This window comes from Lemur catta, chromosome 3, assembly GCF_020740605.2.
Source record: "Lemur catta isolate mLemCat1 chromosome 3, mLemCat1.pri, whole genome shotgun sequence".
Classification (NCBI taxonomy): Eukaryota; Metazoa; Chordata; class Mammalia; order Primates; family Lemuridae; genus Lemur; species Lemur catta.
Genome location: NC_059130.1, coordinates 23,635,886 through 23,655,762, shown reverse-complemented (window position 1 = coordinate 23,655,762; position 19,877 = coordinate 23,635,886). Strand labels below are relative to the sequence as shown.

Genomic DNA, 19,877 nt, shown 5'->3' with positions numbered 1-19,877 from the left:
AGGGGGGTGGGTAGGAAAAGACTTAGGGAGGCGGTTTACCAGCCTGCCCCAGCCAGAGGGGACATCTGGAGGGCAGCATGGGGGAGAGGGCTCTGCCTCCTTCAGGGGCGGGTGCAGTGAGCAGAGGCTGCAAGGAGGTGGAGGGCAGAGACTTTTAAAAAGAGCAAAGATTCTAAGAGTGCAAAAGAGAGAGAGAGGGGAGGGAGGGACCCAGAGGGGGAAAGGGGTGGAGAAAGAAAGAGTAGGAAGAAGTGGGAGGAGGGAGGGTGACAGACACCGATTAAAAAGAGGGTGGAAGAGGAACAACTGACAGGCTCAAGAGCAAAGAACAGTGGGCAGTTGGAGAAGAGGCAGCCAGAGTGCGGAGAAGCCAGCGGAAGTTGGAGGGACGAGGAACAGAGGCAGGTAAGGTAGACTTGAATTTTAAGAGCTAAAACTACAAGTGGATAGAAAGTAGCTAGAAGACAGGAACTTGAATTCCGGGCTGGATAAAAAGAAAGCTCCTTCTCTCTACCTTCTAGTTTATTGCTTGCCCTTGTCACTATTTCCCTCAATAGTGAGTTTGGGATATATTGAGAAGGAAGGTTTAGTGAAGCAGAAGGTAAATTACTCCCTTGATTTACAAGGAGCTGTAGAAATGTGAGCGGAGCTCCTTGGGCTTCCAGTACCTCTAGTGGAGCTGCCATGCTCCGGGGGCATCTTAGAAGTGGGTCACCAGTCCATTTCCAAGAACTTTTGTTAAGAGGGAATTGGCCCTTTAAAAACAAGACCAACACTGTTTTACAATGCTTCCTCTAGGCATGGAATCTTTTTTGAAATGCTTTTTGAAGCATCTAGGGGAGTGTTTTGATTTTTTTTTTTCTCCCTAAGGCATGTTGGATAGTTTAAAAATATTCCCTGCTTAGTTTCCTGCGGAGTGTGATGTCCCCACGGTGCAGTGGCCGCGTGTGAGAAATCCAGGCTGCCACTTGCAGCCAGCGGGAGGAGGCCGGTGAGAGGAAGCGCAGGAGAGCGCCCACTGGTGCCTCCTTTCCACGCGAGCCTGTGCCGGGGAGGGGATCCCAGAACAGAAAGGGTCTATAGCTCCTTCCTTGATCTTTCTTCTGAGCATGTGGTGAAAGAGCCCCAACTCAGGGGCTGGGAGACCTTAGACCGACATTTCCCCTTGCTGGGCCTCAGTTTGCTCATCTATAAAATGTGGGGTTTGAAGTATTAATAGAAGAGTCCCTCTGGTTTCATTCAGCAGCAACACTGTGCAAGGCTGTGACTCTACAGGGTCAAGTGCAACGCAGGACCACTGAAAAGGGGATGCTGGACACAAGGGTTTCCTATCTTTACTGTCTCCTTGTGCAGTTTTTCCCTGTCCCCCCTCGCAGGATCCTATCTATTATAATGGAGGGGTTCTTGGGTCTCATTCCTCAGCTCATCACTGGGGTGGCTATTCCTCTGGCACAGTGGGGTCTGACGGGCCTGAGGGAAGGTAGGGCAGTGCTGAGAGCACTGGACAGGGAGTCAGAAGACCTGAAACCCAGTGACACTAAGCGGAGAAGAGACAAAGGGGAATGTGTCAGACAGCACCTCTGTTTGCCTGGTGCTGTGGCTTATGACTAGAAGGACGCGCGCAGCTGGTATTTAGAGGCCTCCCAGCCCGACTTCCACATCAGCAGGCCAAGTGGCCTCCATCTCGCCCCCAGAGTCACAGCCCAGACCCTGATTCACTGCTCTCTAGGGACATCGCTGAACTGTCCACCTCCCTGGCAGGTTCCTGAGGGCGGCAGAGCTATTTGGGGCCTGCTCCCCTAGCTGTCCCTCAGAGCCCTTTCCTCGCTGCAGCTGCCAGTGAGGGGTCTGAGGGACCACAGCTCACAGAGCAGGGATACCGGGAGGGGACTCTCTGACTTCCAACCTGACCCCGTCTGAGCATCCCCTTGCCCAGATACTAGTGTGCATAGAGCCGGGCGGCCACGGAATCGGGCTGCCCTGCCTTGCCTCTGCCTAGGAGCCCCGGAGGTGTCCTTGGTGGGCTCCTGAAACTGGTCGTTGTTCACTTCTCTTGGATGCCTCACTCCTGTCCCCTCTACTAGTACTGGCCTAAAGTCCCAGGACATTAGAACTGGAAGAGTTTTCTTAGACTGCCAGCCTCCCCTTTTGACAAAAACAAAAACAAGGCCTAGAAAAGGGAAGTGACTTGTTGGAGGTGACACAGTGAATCAGGGCTGACCCAATCGGGAGAACACCCTACTCTGATCACGCACACCGAGGGCTCTTCTAACCTCCATCCTTGGCTGTGTTTTTGCAGCCTCCGTCTCTCCCTGAGCTTCCCCGATTCTTCCATTTGAGCATCTCTACAATCTTATTTTTTGGCAATGACACCCACCTGCTGCCTGTTTCTCATTATCTCTATTGGCTGGTGGCCAGTGACCCCACCTCTGGGCCCCGCCAGTTAAAGCAGGATGGGGGCCTGTCTGTGCAGATCAGTCAGGGCTGGAGCGGGATGGCCTGCAGTCTGCAGGTCCAGGGAGACCCAAGGCCCAGGCTCTGCCCCTGTCCTGGGGAAGGACTCACACATCGGGATTCCAGCAGCTCTATGTGTGAACAAAGTCCCATAGGCCCCACCCTGGGCTAAGGGTTGAGCCAGCCAAAGGGGAGGAGAGATGCTCACTTTCCTGGAAAGCTTCAGGGTTCCTGGAAGAGAAGCTAATTTCCTTTCTATTGTTGGAGGCTGCTGGCTCCTGGTGAATGACAGCTTGATTGCACTTTGAGAATCAATTACTTCTGACATATTGGCAAATAATGGGAAAATAAATTTCAGCATTCAACAATCCATTCACTTTCATCAGGAAAGGGAGTAGGGAGGTCTCAGAATCAGAGGCATTGCATTAGCACAGAGGAACCTTAGAGTTTCTCTAATTCAGGAGTAGATGGGCAAAAGGAAGAGCTTGGGCATTTGGAGTCACATTTGGGTTAGAATTTTAGCTGTGTGACCTTAGGCAAATTATTTAATGTCTCTGATCCTTGCTTTCTTCGTCTGCCAAAGAGGCTAATAAAAATCTTTCTTGTAAGGTTTTATGAGGATTAAATAAAGTATTTTAAATGGCTATTACATAGTAGGTGCCTGACGAACAAGAGAACAATAAGGTAGAATGCAGTTCACCTGATCCTCAGTCCAAGTCTCTTGGAATTGCACCTCATTTGATGCAAGGGCCTTTCTACAATGAAGGCTCACCATGACATAAACTCTGAGAAGGTACTGCTTGATTTGTACCACCACAGATTTTTTTCTAGGACTACTTTTGCTGACCTCTAAGCTGGAAGTCAGAAAATCTGGACTTGCCTCTTGGCTTTGCCACTAACCTGCCATACTGTGACAAGTGAGCAAGTCACAAACTCCCCAGATGTTCTAACTCAGAGCTGGAAGGGCCTCAGTGATCATCCAGCTCAACACTTTTGTTTTACCCACGAGTGAACTGAGGCTCAGGAAAGGGAAATGACTTGTCTAAGGTCACTAAGAAATAGCTGGCACCAGAAACAGCCTCTTTTCATGAAATGATAACATTGCATTTTCACAGGGGACTTCCAAATCTTACTGCCACCTGGAAACTCCGTGATTCAGAACGTCAGGAGAGGACAGAGGGGCTAGGGATCAAGACATTCCTCCTCCTCAGATCACAGAGTAGGCAACACCCTCTTGCTCTTCCAAGTAGAGCTGAGTCTGCTTCAAAACCCGCTTTGTGGGAGTGCCTTCATCTTGGTCACCAGATTCAAAAGTGCTGCAGCTCCTCAGAAGGCAGGAATCCCATGAAACACACATTTGTTTTAAAGACACATCAGGAGGCAGGCTGGACCCCTCACAGGAATGAGAGGGGCCTGATCCGAGCAGGCCCTGCACCTCCCTGCTCTTCCAGCCCTGCCCGGAGCGTCTTGACACCTAGTGAAATAACTAACTTACAGGTAGAGCAATACCCTTCCCATTGTCCGTGTTTCCCCCACCTCTGATGGTCACTCTCCTGCACCCAGTGCCACGGGGGAGTCCTTGCTGTGTCATTAACCAGCTTGTTACACTATCACATTCTGCATCAAGTTGGCTAGTTGGTCACGTTTGAGAAGAGTTTTTCCTGGAAATGTCAGAAAAGAAAACAAAGAACTAATATTGTTGAGTGCCTCCTATGTGGCAGGTACTTTACTAGGTGCTTCGACATATTCTTTAATCCCCATGAGTAAACATTCCCATTTTTTCAGATGAGTTGGAAACTGAGAGGTTAAATGACTCACCTAGGGTCACACAACTAGAGAGCCATGCAAGCAGGGGCCCAGCCCCATTATTCCTTGGAGACTGTGAGTCCCACCACCTAACTATTGCTGTTTCTGTGCTTCTTGTTTGGATTTGACATCGATGGAACACCAGAGCCTGCTGTTCGGCCAGCCGAGAACTGGGCAGTAGACACTGCCGCAGCCAAGAGCACTTACTGGCTAAAAAAGGAAATAACTTTCTATATGTGAATTCTGGCCAAATGGTGGCAGAAGCTGAAGAGTCTGGGAATCCTGACTACTGTGGGCTGAGGGCTCCAGTGTAATAATTCTAGGAATAGCACATGCAAGAATTTGCCAGCCAATAAGCCAGAAGCTAAAAGGAAAGGCCCTGGGCCTCTTACGAGACTACTAGGTACAGTGGGAAAAGCCCTGCAGTTAAGAGACTAGGGTTTTGGTCACAGGTTTGTCATCATCTATCAGTCTTAGGGCCTCTTTGATTTTCTTTCCCTTTTCAGAGACAGAGAATGTGGACTTTAGAGTCAGGCTGACCAGGTTCAAGTCCCTTAGGTGGCATTTGCTGGTCATGAGACTTTGTACAAGTCACTTAACCTCTGAGTCTCAGTTTTCTCATCTGTGAAATGGGACAATACTACTTTCCTAGGGGGGTTAATGAAAGGATTAGAAAGAAACATTACAAAGGGCTTCACACATGGAAAATATTCAATTTAGTGCTGTTATTACCATTAGCTAACCTCCCTGGACCCTAGTCATCGTATATAAAAATAAGGGTTTGAGTTTGATTGATCTCTAGGTTCCTTGCAGCTCTCATGCACTATGTATCTATGACAAGCTGGTGGGAATAATAAAGAAATATGACATTATCATAATAGAATTTCCATTAATAATTAATTTCATAGTACTAGTCAACTCCCTTGTGGTAATTAATAAGGAACTCCCAATAATTTTTTGTAATTTAATATCTCCATTCACCACCCCTCCCATCTACTCCTTGTAAATATTTCTTCTTCCAACCATTTAAGAAGAAAATTATTTATCGTAGCATAAATCTCTGTCTCCACTTTGCCCGCTTCCTTCCACCTCCTTGGTTTTGAACCAACTGTCTGCCAGTGGGGTGTCTCTGAGAGGACCAGCCTGTCCTTGCCAGAGTAAAATAATGAAGCTTACGGAGGAGTTAACTGTCTGCCACGCCAGACGAGGAGGAAGACTAAAGTGAGCACTGTACTTTACCTCACCTGTCTGTCTCTTTCTCCTCTCTCATCTCTGCCTTCCTCTCCCTCTGTAGTGGTCAGGGGTCAGGGATGCAGGCCCCCGGTGGACATCTGATTCTGAGGAAGTTGCGCACACTGCCCAACTCCATAGCTATAGTTATATCATATGCCTGGTCATTTCCCCTGAGGCTGAAGCAGCTACAACAAAACTAAATCAGGAAAAGAATGAAAATCCTCAATGTAAGAATTACCCCCAACCGCTCACAATCAGCTCTCTGTCCTAACAGTTATCTCACAAATTTCTCTGTTCCAGTCATCTTGTATAAAAGTGGCCAGCCTTTGACTGGCAAGGGGTTTACAAGGAAAGGAACTGTGGGTGATTGAAATAGAGGTCAGCCCAGTCCTTAAGGCGGAGGCATTGCTGTCAGATGAGCCAGGCGCTGGGTTCTCCATCCCTTCCTGGCAGTGTGATCCCACTCAAGTCACCCTGTCTGAGCCTTGTAAAAAGGGATGAGAACAGGCCCTGCTTCCTCAGGTTGTTGTGAGAATCAAATGAAAAAACATGCATAAAGAAACTCGCAGAGTGTCTGACACATAGAAACGTCTCAACAATTGTCATTTTATTATTATCATCACCTAGATTTAAATTCTTTTCCGTGTGTCATTTTATTATTATCATCATCACCTAAATTTAAATTCTTTTCCATGTGTAACTCTGGGTAAACTAGAAGATGTAGCTGAGAATCTCAAAGGGTGTGAACGATTACTGAGGAAGCTGAGGATCAAGACCACTGTCTCATGTAATTCTCCCCATACATCCATTTTAGGGAGAAACTATTGGGGTGAGAGAAAACCAGAAAAATGTACACAGAGTTCTGAGATGACAGTTACGTTTGCCGCTTTACTTTATAAAACCACCTTGAGGTCTGGCATATAGCATTGGAGCTCAGTAAACACTTTCTGAACTAAACTGAACTGACATGGTGCTATATTTAAGGCATCCTTTAAGTGAGGCCCTTTGGGTCCCTTTAAAACAGAATTCTCTTAATTGGGGAGCAAGTCAACCCTGTCCTGTGCCACATTCCACTACATGGTGAGTGGAATTACAGCATGGGTCCAGGGGATTGTTATTATTACTATGAATAACAACCTTTATTGAGAAGCAGAGATCTGTTAGATACTGTCCAGAACATGTGTCATGGTCCAGAATTAGACTCAGACTCTGTGAAGTGTTCTTATAATCTAATTTTAACAAACTTGGATAATTCCCCTGTAATTTGAGGGGAGGAGGCAGTGAAGGAATACTCCTTGGTGATGTAGTCTCTGCTCTAGACACATCCAGTCCTGCTCAGCTTAGCAAAGGGCTCTCTTGTGGGCAAAAGGAAGGCTCAGTGACTTCCATCTCCGTGGTGTTCTGGTCACCATAGTCATCGGGCAGGTGCCCCCACACCAGCTTCCCAGGGAGGCCCCTCTAACTGACATGCAGCATGGCCCCCAAGTGCTGCTTACCACCTGAGTGCACTCTCGTCCTTTTCTTCAGCAGCTGGGAAAGACTGGCCCTGATCAATTTGGCATTAGGTGTTTTAAGAGGCCCAAATGCTATCATTTGTCCATTGTTGTTTTTATAAAGTACACACTACTAGGCACAAGGCACAGTATTAAGCACTGATGGGGTTTGGGGTGGGAGAGTTTCAGGGGGGAATAAATACAATGATGAACAGACATGCAGCTTATCTTCAAGGAGCTCAGGGTTGAGCTGGAAAGAGAATACACGGCTACTAGAGCAAAGAATTCTTGGTATGTACATGAGACCCTGAAGGTTTTACAGTTCAGCCCAAGGCCCAGCTGCTGACTCAGAGGGTCACAAAAATGTAAAATACTATATTAGAAGGGATACTATGTGTGGTTCCAGAGGACAGAACTAGAATCAACAGAAGGTAGCGAATTTTCAAGGCATCCGTATGGTAGCTTCCCGCTCACTCACAATATACCCTCTTAAGCAGGAGAGACGAGGGTGCGGTTACAGTAAGTGTGCTGGGAGGCACCTGTCACCTGCGCCTAGTTTGTGCTAGGGCCATTATAAAGGACTGCCACAAGCATGGGCATCATTGATTGTGCAGTCTTTTATATCCCCAGCCCCATTTGGGGGCTGTCAGATTAGGGTCTGAGCATAGTCTATCATGTGGGTTGAGAACTAGTCCAAACTCCTAGACATGGCCTCCAGAGCCCGCCACAATCTGCTCCTGTCTACTCTGCAGACTCTTGCTCCCTGTTCTGCTCATTGTACACTGAAACCATGCTGGTTCTCATCTCAGTGAATTTGTTCATGCAGTTGTGCTTTTGCCTGAAATTCCCTCGTATTTTCTGCATCTCCTTCACCCATGCCATACCCCTATAAGCATCATGTACACCTAACTCCTACACAAGGGTTGTCTCCTCTGGGATGTCCTCTCCACCCAAACACCTGCCCCCACTCCTAGCTGGGCTCAGTGTTCTCTTATGCATGTGCATATGCTAGTGCCACATTGGCTATGTCTGTATGCCCCACTAGGCAGTGAGTTTCTTCAATATGGAGTCTTACTGATTTTTGGACCCCTAGCTTTCAGCGTGGTGCGGGCATAGGAAGACACTTTAGTGAATGTTTATGAAACTGAACTGAATTATAGATTTCCCTATACTTCTTCTCAGCACCCCACACAGTGCAGGTCACAGCAAGGGATCATAGTAAATATTTGCATGATTGCATAAAAGATCACCCCTGGGCCTTATCACTGAACAGCAGAGTCACGTCTTTAATCATTCAATGCCTCAGAGTTAGCAGGAGCTTTTGAAGTCCCAAGTGTGGAGACCTAACAATTGATGAGTTCCACCCTGGAAGGGGAGATGGAGAGAAACTTTCTGGCATGTATCAGACTTGATCAGAAACTCTGAAATGAAGCCCTGCTTTTGCCCCCATTAATCTTGTTTCTTTGAGCAAGTCATCTTCTTCATATGTTTCCTCCTCTGTAAAACAGAGGCAAGAACAATCAACAATCACCCCACAAATTGGTTATGAGGATTCATCCATTCAACAATAAAAATTAAAGGTCTATAATATTCTGAAGGTATTCAGTCTTGAACAGAACAAATACAGTCCTGCCTTCTTGGAGCCAACAAGAGAACATATAGGCACATTATGAACAGTGTAAAAATTTATTTTTATTTATTTATTGTAAGGTTTTATTTTTATGGCTGAACTTAAGAAGGAAGATTTGAGCCTCTTTAGGGCCACTTTGCAATCTGACTGCTAGAACAAACATTTTCTTCAATCATTAAGAAAACATTCATTATGTTCATACTGAGAGAACCTAATACAATAAGAATAAAAAGTAGAAAACAAGGCTTTTGACTTTGTGAAGTATATTACCCATTTGAGGGGAAAATCTGTTAAATACTTGAGGGAGGGAATAATGCCTGATTTTACTAATTTAATAGACATCGTTGAGTGCCTAATATATGTCAGCCCAGTACCTCTTAGGTATTGTTCTCAGTACTCAGAACAGAGGCAGGCACATAGTAGGGACTCAAAAGAGTACCTGTAGACCTGATAGACAAGAAACGTTTGGAAAACAAGTCTAAGGCAGCATATAACCACGTGTGAGAATGTGTCCTACAGGCTGGATGGTAATTTAGAGTCCTTTAAAGTCCAGGAGACATCAAAGAGGGCTAAGGTCAATTTTAGAAGACTTCTCCATCTCATCCTGAATCTGTGGGGTCAGGAGAATAGGTCCTGGCTATGAGTTTATGATTAATCTAGGTTGCTCTGAAATGGTTTCCTTTGAAAAGGAAAGGGGGACCACAATGTCACCATAAGGAAGTGCACTGGATTAAGAATGTAGATACCTGAGTTTTATTTCTAGCCATATAATATGAAGTAAAGGCATAAAATGATTCATGCTCACTATACATACAATCCTGCCTCTGGCCCTCTCCCTTCCCCAAGCACCATGTTACTATTACCAAACAAGTTCCCTAGTGACCCCTCCCAAATCTGCTTTATTCTAGGATATGACATATTAAATGAGGATGCTGAAGGTTTTGAGTGAAGAACCTTCAGAGTTGGGGTGTTCTCATCCAGGTTCTAGAGACCTTCTCTTTTTGCCTTGGCAATCTCAGAGCTTGTATCCCTTGCAGAGGGCTGTAGACACAGTTACCCAGGACCCTTCCTGAACCCAGTAAACCAGATTCAGGTTCCTGCCCCATATTCCTATAGCACCTTGTACTTCCTTAATATTAACACACAACATGTTTTATTGAAATTGTCTGTTTAACATCACCCCTTAATTAAAGGAAATAAAGGCAGTTAAACTCAGTAAAGCAGGGAATCCTGTTTGTTTCCCTTCCTTCCTGCTATATGCTCTGTGCCTAGCCTGAAGCCTTGCACTTTGTGACCACTCAATAGACGTGGTAAATGAATGAATGATAGGGAAGAAGGACATTCTAGGCAGAGGGAACATGAAGAGACAAGAAAAAAGGGTGACAAACTGTGGGATGTGTATTCGTGTATGGGGAATTGTGGAGGTTAAGTATTGAGTATGTGAGAGCAACAGCGGAAAAAAGATAGGATGAGGCTGTGCTGTGGAGGCTCTCAAATGGCAAGTTAAAGAGTTTGGACTTTATAAACAGTAGGAAGCCAGTGAAGATAACTGCTAAAGCAATGAAGCAAATTACCATTGTATTTGATAGAATTTATTCATGGCATGGGCGGCTTCCCTTGCCCCTCCTAACACACTTCCTGCCAAGCAATGGATAATAATCTACAAAGCATTTTATATGCTATCCACCCAGTAAACTCACTGAGTATCTAATCTACAAATTTCTGTGGCTGAGATTGGGGGGTGGGGGAGGGGGCCAAAGGGAGCCAATGTAGCTGGAAAACTAACTTCAGCCAGGGACCTTTCACACTGTGAACTGAGCATCTGGGACATGGTAGCAACTTTAAGTTTCTCTGACCTTGCCTGAATGTCAGCAGGAAGTCATAAATGCAAACTCCTTCACCCTGTTTCCTCTGCCAGGGCCCAGGGCGTCTGCCTCATCACCATTTGTCCTCAGCTAGTTTATCTTGTTCCTTCCTGATAAGACATCCTTCCTAACACTGTCTTTCTGGGTTTCCAAGATGTTCCCATCCTGCACCTGTGCTTTACTTCTAGGTGGGATTCCTTGGACCATAGTGAGGGCGTCAGCAGTCAAGCCTCTTGGCAGAGCAGACCAAAGCATAACATTCTTTGCCTGGAACTATTTTTAGGCTTCCTGGGGGACTGGCAAGGACAGAGTGACAGAATGAGAAGATCAAGGGAAAAGTCTTCAGGGATTGAGTGTGAAAAATCTGTCCCAAATCCTGGAAGAATATGACATTTGCTGCTTTTTGCTTCCTTTTTATTTCCATTTTCCTCTCATTTCTTTCCCTTTTGTTTTCCCCCCATTTCTTTTTCTCCTTCATAATGCACTTTACTCTCTACTTTCTACTTTCTCTTTCTCTCTCCTTCTTCTACTCTCATTCTTCTCCACCACTCTCTTTGCTAGCAACGGCTGCCTTTTATTCAGTTCTTATATACTGAGCACCGTGCTGAATGTTTTTTATGTATCACCTCATAGCACTCTATGAGCTAAATAATACTATCTCCATTTGGCAGGTGAGGAGAGTGAAACACAGACTGAATCGTTTATCTAAGCTCAGTAGAAAAATTTGAACTTCTGTTACCAAACTCCTGTATCTGTCTTCTAACCATTATGTTGTCTCTTTTTCTCTCTTTCCAACTTCCCTGTCATTCCCCTTTTCTGTTCCTCTTCTCTCTTTCTATTCCTCCCCTTCTCTCCCTCCCTCTTTCTTTCAGACACTCACCATAGTCTGGTCACTGCTCGTGTGTGGCTGACCCCGAAAGTGCTGAACACTGTACACGTGCCCAGAAGAGATGACAGACCATTCAAAGGCTTATCTAATCAGCCATTTTCCTTTTGAGCAAATGCTCTACAATTTTCCACATTTGGAGGCTGAAAGAAAGGACCCTTCACCACCTTAGGAAAAGGGGCAGTTGTCTGATCACAAACCACAGGAAAGGCCTCAAGACCCGGATGGGTCTTTGATATGGAGAGGGGCAGAGATAAGACCCTTTCCGCTGACTCAGGGACTCCCTCATTCCCAGGGACTCTGCATACTCTCAAGGTTGGGGACCTGGGGGCTGGGAGAAGACAGAGCCAGGAGGTTGGTCTCTATCAAGGCAACAATCAACTTGGGATCCAAGGAAACCTGGATTATGAAATGTACTGCATCTACCTTGTCTTTCTCCATAAGCATAAAGAATGTTCCAACAGGAACCAGGAGCATGTTGGCAGTAAAGATAATGAAAGTCAAAGTTTGAACTTGACAACCTCTAAGATTCCATCCAAATCTGAGGTTTTATGATTCTAAGAAGGGAATATTTATGTTCAGTCCCTCCTATCTTTTTGTTATCCTGTTGATTAGGATTGGTTAAAGGCTTAAACCATAAGGACATTTATTGTTCACCAAGTAAGAATTCTAGAGGTCAGTGGCTCAAGGGTTGATTCAGAGGCCTCAGGGCACTGGTTGGCATTTCTGAGATTCTCTGGGCAGCTTTAGAGTTCCTGGCTCACACAACCCTGTCCACAGGCAGGAAGTGTGGGTGCAGGGAGGACTGTGAGTGAGGTTCCCTCCATGTACTGGGGGATGGAAAAACCTTTTCCAGAGCACTCCCTCCACCTTAGACTCTCCCTACACCTCACTGACCAGAACTAACTGCAGTGGAGACGGAAAAAGTGATCCTTGGCTTTTCACCCTGCCAATAGGAGGCAGGCAAGGAACAGGGAGTTGGTTTGCCATCAGATAGGAAACATGAATGCCTACAACCCTCTCCTTCCCTAACTCAACTGAGATTTACTAAGCACCTACTCTGGGCCAGGCTCTGATGATACAGAGGAAAAGACAGTCTCTGTTTCTACAGAAGAGTCGCTACTGGGAGAACACAGACAGGCAGGGGATTGCAATATAGGATGGCAAGTGATGGGAGAGGAATGAGTGTCCCAGGGCCACCACAGGAGCTGAAGAGGCTCAGCTTGAGGGAGCAGAGAGAGCTGGAGGGAGCAATGACTAGGTTAAGTTTTGAAGGGCACATGGGATTCAGCTAGGGGTGAGGGGGCATGTAGAGCCCGGAAGGAGGGCATTTGGGAAGACTTGGCATGGCTAGATAAAGGGAACTCATGGGATAGGTGGACAGGCAGGACATGAGGTGGAAGAAACAGGCAGGGGCGAGATAAGGGAAGATTTTGCATGAGACATAAAGCCTTGGGACATTTATTTTGGACATAAGAGTGAACAGGTCTGTGTACCTCTGTACACAGAACAGTCGGCAGCAGGGCAAGCCGAGCTGCACAGCTGGAATGGCTGTGCTGCCCTGAGGGGATGATCCATGCTGCCTGCCACTTATGGCTGCGGGAAGCTTAGTATTCATCTGTGATACCTTTAGCTGGTTGTGACTAAAGCACACTTTTTGTTCGCTACCTCCCAGCACAGCTGGTCCATGCTGGATGGCTCTGCTCATCATAGAGTGATTTCTGAGTGGCCAAATTTGCCACTCCCAGCCTCACTCCTTCCTCCTCCACCTAGTTCTGCCCTCTGGAGCCATAAAAAATTCCTGTTTCATACCAAAGATGAATGCTTGTGGTATGATTTTCAGCATATCATACACCTCATTTCATTTAATCCTCGAAATCTTCCCATGTAGCTATTCCCATTTCCATTTGACAGATGAAACAGACTCAGGAAGGTAAATGCCCAGAGTCACATTTGCAGAATCCAGTCCTGTGTTCTTTCCACTACTCCAAGTGTTTCTCCAGGTGCGTCAATCAGAACCACTTGGGCTGCTTGTTGCCAGTCCAGACTCCTGGGGGCCACCACAGACCTCCCTGGGGTAAGAGCACAGAGTCCACATTGTAACACACAGCTCAGTTGATTTCTAGGTCCATTAAAGTGTGGGACACCATGCTCTAATCTTGCTAATATGACCACTTTGAATCTCTTTTTATTGTTGCCGGGAGTCGGGGAGAGGAAGAGTTCTTACAGTGGTGCATTTGACTTCTAAGTTGCAATTTCTTACAAAAACACATTGGTATGGATCAGTGGACTCCAAGGACATGATGGGACTGTCCAGACCTTTGTAGAATCATTCTTCTCCTTTTCTCTCTTACTCTCCTGTTTGCAGCAGTTTTGGCATCTGTCTCCTGGCTGAGCCACGATGGGCGACTGGAGCTTCCTGGGAGAGTTCCTGGAGGAAGTCCACAAGCATTCCACGGTGATCGGCAAGGTCTGGCTCACTGTCCTCTTCATATTCCGCATGCTTGTGCTTGGCACGGCTGCCGAGTCTTCCTGGGGGGATGAGCAGGCTGACTTCCAGTGTGATACGATGCAGCCCGGCTGCGAGAACGTCTGCTATGACCAAGCTTTCCCCATCTCCCACATCCGCTACTGGGTGCTGCAGATCATCTTCGTCTCCACCCCCTCCCTGGTGTACATGGGCCACGCCATGCACACGGTGCGCATGCAGGAGAAGCGGAAGCTACGCGAGGCTGAGAAGGCCAAAGAGGTCCAGGGCACTGGCTCTTACGAGTACCCAGTAGGGAAGGCAGAGCTGTCCTGCTGGGAGGAAGTGAATGGAAAGATTGTCCTCCAGGGCAATCTGCTCAACACCTATGTCTGCAGCATCCTGATCCGCACCACCATGGAGGTGGCCTTCATCGTGGGCCAGTATCTCCTCTATGGGATCTTCCTGAACACCCTGCATGTGTGCCGTAGGAGTCCCTGCCCCCACCCAGTCAACTGTTATGTATCCCGGCCCACGGAGAAGAATGTCTTCATTGTCTTCATGCTGGCTGTGGCTGGACTGTCCCTCTTCCTTAGCCTTGCTGAACTCTACCACTTGGGGTGGAAGAAGATCAGACAGAGATTTGCCAAGTCGCAACAGGGCATAGCTGAGTGCCAGCTTCCTGGCCCCTCTGCAGGCATGGTCCAGAGCTGCACACCACCCCCTGACTTCAACCGGTGCCTGGGGAATGGCCCTGGGGGAAAATTCTTCAATCCCTTCAGTAACAACATGGCCTCCCAGCAGAACACTGACAACCTGGCCACTGAGCAAGTGCGAGGCCAGGAGCAGATTCCTGGGGAGGGCTTTATACACATTCACTATGGCCAGAAGCCCGAGGTGCCCAGTGGAGGCTCACCAGGTCACTGTCTCCCCCAAGGCTACCACAGTGACAAGCGTCGTCTTAGCAAGGCTAGCAGCAAGGCCAGGTCAGATGACCTATCAGTGTGACCCTTCAGCATGGGAAGACCAGGACCAGGCGGGAACAAAGGAAGCTCAGAGATGGAAAGTGTGTCCCTTCTGACCTCATGCTTTCTCATTGTCATCACTGCTCTGCTCCTTTTGGTCCCCAGGTCTCAGTGGCATTGCTCATTAATTCCAGAAAGTATAACCAGGGCTCTTTGAGTTAGTCAGAGACATGGCTACCCACTCAGGCTGCTGTCCCATCCCCATCCTCTACCCAGTGTACGCAGTGAAGCCTTTCAAATTACTCATTGTACAGGGTAGAGGAAGAGAAGGGAACCATGGCAAAAACCGTGGCAAAACCAGGGAGCCTGGAAGGGATAGCCAGAGGGATAGAATGACTCTACATACCAGCAGCATACCAGATGTGTTCTCCAAGTTTCTGTGTCTTCCTTGACCTGATCACCCTTCCTCCCCTAAGGAAGAGCCCCAAATTCCTAGCCAATAGAGAGCACGAATCAAGGAACTTGCATTAGATGTGCTCTTGAATTTGTTGTCTGTATGGGCTATTCCTTGGAATGGTGGTGAGGTGGCCTTGGGCTGCCTGTGGCTGCCCCATCCTCTGCTCAGTCTGAAAAAGGGATCTTGACCAGCAGACTCCACTTTGCAAGTGCCTTGGTATGCACCTCTGGCAAATGTCCCACCTTGGTGATGCTGTAGCCTTTCCTTCTGCCAGGGTGTACACCCAGTCCATGGAGGTGCCAGCTCCTCTAGGGAGTCACTGTACACACAGACTTCAGTGGAATTCCTGCCACCACCTGTCATCCTATGGCTCCTTTACAGTTCAATCTGATGATAGAAACCATCCCTTCCCTTCCTCCTCTGGCTGCTTATCCAGTGCTCCTCTGAAGACCTTATCTACAGGAATGCCCAAGAAGCCGTTGTCCTCTCTCAGATCCTGACCAGATCACCAGCCACTGAGGCCAGCAGAATTTCCCCTGGTCTTATTAAGACAGGGAGGGCATTGTGCTTCTCAGATTCCCCTTGGGAAAAATAATTCTGCTGTGAAGATGAAAATTAAAAAGGAGAGAAAACACTGGAAAACTATTTTTCCCTCCTATTTATTTCCCTTGCTGACTGCCAACTTAAGAGTGCCAAGAGGAGGTGTGTTGACAGCTATGGAGGCCCCCAGATCTCTCTTTCCCTGGAGGCTTCAGCAGGGGCATGAAATAGTAGGGGAATCTCCAGCTGTCTTGGCAGGGTCCTTATTTAAAGAACACAGAGATTCCTATGTCTCCCTGGTGCCTCCAATAAGACTGCCAAGTAGGGGCTGCAGAAAAGCCCTGCCTTCCCCAGGGACTGGCCTGGTTCCCCTATTCACTGGATCTACAATGGGTGGCTGCCATTTTGGATGAAGGTAAAGGATGCTCAGAATTGAACGCTGAGACTTACAGAGAGATGATTACTTTTAAAAAAATGCATGTGTGTGTGTGTGTGTGTGTGTGTGTTGTTAGGATGGGTGAAGGGGAGGAGAGTCCTGAAATCAGGACAGGAACCACAGAGAAACTATGTCTTCTTGCCCTCCTCTCCTGCTGCCTGGCAGAGGGGCTGAGCCTTACTGTCTTGGTGTTATCAGCCTAAACGGATAGGCATGAGAGGTCAGGACAAAGGAGGCTGAAGGCCCAGAAGGAGCCTCAGCGTGCTCCCCACCTGCCCATCTCTGGGCCCCTCTGCTGATATTTGGATGCCATTGGTGGGTGGAAAGCAGGATGAGAATAGATAAGTGGAGGAAAGTGACTAGGATCCCAGTGAGGGAGGAATGACTGGTCATCTCAGGTCCCTGGCGGGGGAGGGATGGGGAGAGATAACTTTTATCTATTGGTTGGCATTGGCATTAAGATTCTGTCTCTGAAATGTGTTTGTGAGATGAGTGTTTTTGAATTAGAAATTCTATGAAAGAAATTCTTGATGGTGAGGCTTTCAGGAAGGAAAAAGAAAGTAATATGTGTAATTTGTCTTAATAAAGTCTATCTCTACATCTATCTCTCTTCTGTGTCCCTTTCATGCTGTGACTACAAGAGAAGGATAGCAGACTTGGTTGGGGGTGTGTGTGGAGAATGTGGACCCCCCCATCAGTAAGTCAGTAATGCAAGGAGCTTTGGAGTCAGACATGCAAGCATTAAAATTCTGGTTGCCGATTTACACCTGGACTCCAGCAAGCTAATTAATCTGTGAGCCTTGGTTTCCTTATCTGTAAATTGGGCCTAGAGATGTCTACCTCACAGGGTTGTTTATTGAGGGTTGTTATGTCCCAACATACTTGGGACATAACAGTCAGTCATGAAATGGTAATTGTTGTTATGATTATCTTTATTATTTTTATTATTTTGAACACATAGTATTTGAAAACCTGGAATGTGGAGTGATGATTATCCCTATGGAATTCACAATCTACCTAAGCTGATTAAATTAACCTACATAATTATATTCTATAATAATTAGAACAGAATTAAACAGGAATTCATTTATTATTGATTCTAAGAACCACAAGGCTTTAGGAAGTGACACGTATGGGGGAAAAACCGACAAACTACATAGAGGAGGGGAGACTTGACTTGGACCTTAAAGAGTGGGAAGGCTTTAGAGAAGTGGAGACCCCAAAGATGACTCTGTGAAACAGGTCTTAGTAGCCCCATTTTACAGACATGGAAACTGCGGTCCAGGAAGGTTCCCTGACAGTGGGGCAGCTTCTGTGATAGTGATCTCATCTCTTTGGAAGAGGAGAAATAATTCTTGCTCCAAACAAAGTGTCAAGGGACCACCCAGCCCTTCACCAACAAATGGGTGCCATTTCTGAGAGAAAGAAACAAAGGCTGGGAAAGACAACCAGAAGTGTTGTCTTAACTACCAAGAAGTCTTGTTTATCAGGGCAGGAAAGCTCTTTTAAAAAGGTCTTGCAAAGAGATCATAGAACACATCTTAAGACACCGGTGTTGAGACTAAGGAGTTCACGTGGCAACTGTCCAAGGGTAAGGTCCAGAGATGCCCGAGTAGTTCAAATAGAGAAAGCATCTGGGACCCATTTTTTTTCTCCTAGAAAAAAAGCAGTCCATCTCATAGTTTATAAACATAGCTATTAACATTTAACAGTTTATATTAAGCCCAGACTGCAAAAGCCAAGGGACTTACAGTGAGTAAGATTTCCTGTATCTCTACTTTCATTTTCTCTTCCTTCTCCCTCCCCTCTAAAGGTATCACTAAAGAGTATAAGCTGGTTGATAATGCAGTGAATACACTCCAAGTTGCAGGTCCCTTTCCTTAGTTTCCTTCCTCCAGTGCCAGATAAGACCAGAGTTTCTACCACTCCTGTTTCATTCCAATGGCTAAAACGTGTAAGTGCTTAAATGCTAATAATACTCCTGTGAAGAATCATAGTATGAATGAGTTTCATATTCTTTTCCTAACAGCAAATTTTGATAGCAGAGAGAAAAACAAAAGAATAAGGGTAGTAGGTGCCTTGCAGGCATCTGGAAGGATTGCTTTCACGATGTGGAAATGAGGAAAACCGTGAGGCTGGACGGAGCTGCCACAAATACTGTCCACTCCCCAATCCTCAGCAGATACTGGAATCCTCTGTAGGCAGTTCATGTATTGACCCTTGACAATAAACAGAATTTTCAAATACTAGACATGTAAATAGAATAGGATTAGGGGTTTTTCCTCTCTTTTGTCACCTGAGGGTCATCAGAGAAGGGTAGGGTCTATAGTTTTTATTATTTCTACTGGAAAAATGAAAAACTTTCATTCAACAAATAATTATTGAACAGCTATTTGAGCTAGGTGTATGTTAAGACTTAGGAATACAATTTTATAAACCAGACATGGTTCCTGCCTTTTGGCGCTTACAGTCTAGTGGGGAAGGCACTCTAACACAAGTAAGCACACAAATAAAATAATTTCAAATTGTGGTAAGTGCCATGAAGGAAACAGATAGGTGACTAACAAGGGTAGGGGGAGGGACCTTTTTCAGGTAGGGCAAGTAGAAAGTCCTTTCTGAGTAGGTGCTACAGTTTGGATATGGTTTGTAAATCTTATGTTGAAATTTGATCTCCAGTGTTGGAGGCAGGGCCTGGTGGGAGGTGTTTGGGTCATGGGGGAGAATCCCTCATGAATGGCTTAGTGCTATTCTCCCTCTGAGTTCCCATGAGAACTGGCTGTTGAAAAGAGCCTGGCACCTCCATCTTTCTCGCTTTTGCTTCTTCTCTCTTCTCCTCTCACTGTGTGATCTCTGCACACACCAGCTTCCCTTCCCTTTCTGCCATGAGTGGAACTGGCCTGAGACCCTCACCAGAAGCAGATGCTATAAGCATGCTTCTTGGACAGCCTGCAGAACTGTGAGCCAAATAAACCTCTTTTCTTTATAAATTACCCAGCCTCAAATATTCCTTTATAGCAACACAAAAATGGACAAAGACAGGAGGTAACATTGAAGCTGAGATCTCGCAGCTTAGAAGCCAGCCACTGATGGGTAGGGGAAGAACTCAGGTCACAGAGAGGGATCCAAATTCCTTCCAGGAAACCCCAGAATAAGCTGTTCCCTATCTCAGTCCAACAGTTGTGAAAGGCACAGAATTCAATAGCACCTAAAACAACACTGTTTGGCACCAACTGTTGCAAAACACATATACCTCTTTCTGCAAAAACCTCAAGGGACAAAAATATTTTCACTCAAGGAAGCAGAAGGAACACATATAAAAGATTTGAATTAAAACAAGTAAATATTATATGTTAAGTTCTAAAAAGCCCTATACTATTTCCACCAGTATAAATTCTCATAACACACTTGGGGCCTTTTAAGCTAGGCCTATTCCCTGAGGTAGATATGGGGAGGGGTAGCAGGGGTGCTTGGGAACAGAGCTAGCTGTAGGCCCCAAAGGGAGTTCAGGCTAGCAGGCAGAGGCTATATCCAAAGGGGCTGGGGAAGAGCCAGCAGGGCATGGTCCAGATAGCCTTGACATCAGAGGAGTCAAAACAGCAAGACATCAAGTACACAGAGAGGCAGGGAGTAGGGAAGGTGGAGAAG

General features: G+C 46.5%; 1 protein-coding gene across 2 annotated transcripts; it reads left to right on the top strand.

The window, feature by feature from the left end:
* Positions 1–234: 234 nt before the first annotated feature.
* Positions 235–16,836, top strand: GJA5 (gap junction protein alpha 5). Of its 2 annotated transcripts, none has more exons than XM_045544847.1 (2): positions 235–405; positions 13,736–16,836. In XM_045544847.1, the coding sequence occupies exon 2, from the start codon at positions 13,769–13,771 to the stop codon at positions 14,840–14,842; it is 1,074 nt and encodes a 357-aa protein (XP_045400803.1). In that variant the 5' UTR covers positions 235–405; positions 13,736–13,768; the 3' UTR covers positions 14,843–16,836. The 2 variants fall into 2 exon arrangements, with proteins under 2 accessions (XP_045400803.1, XP_045400804.1); XM_045544848.1 differs by having other exon boundaries at positions 299–405; positions 13,739–16,836.
* Positions 16,837–19,877: the final 3,041 nt, after the last annotated feature.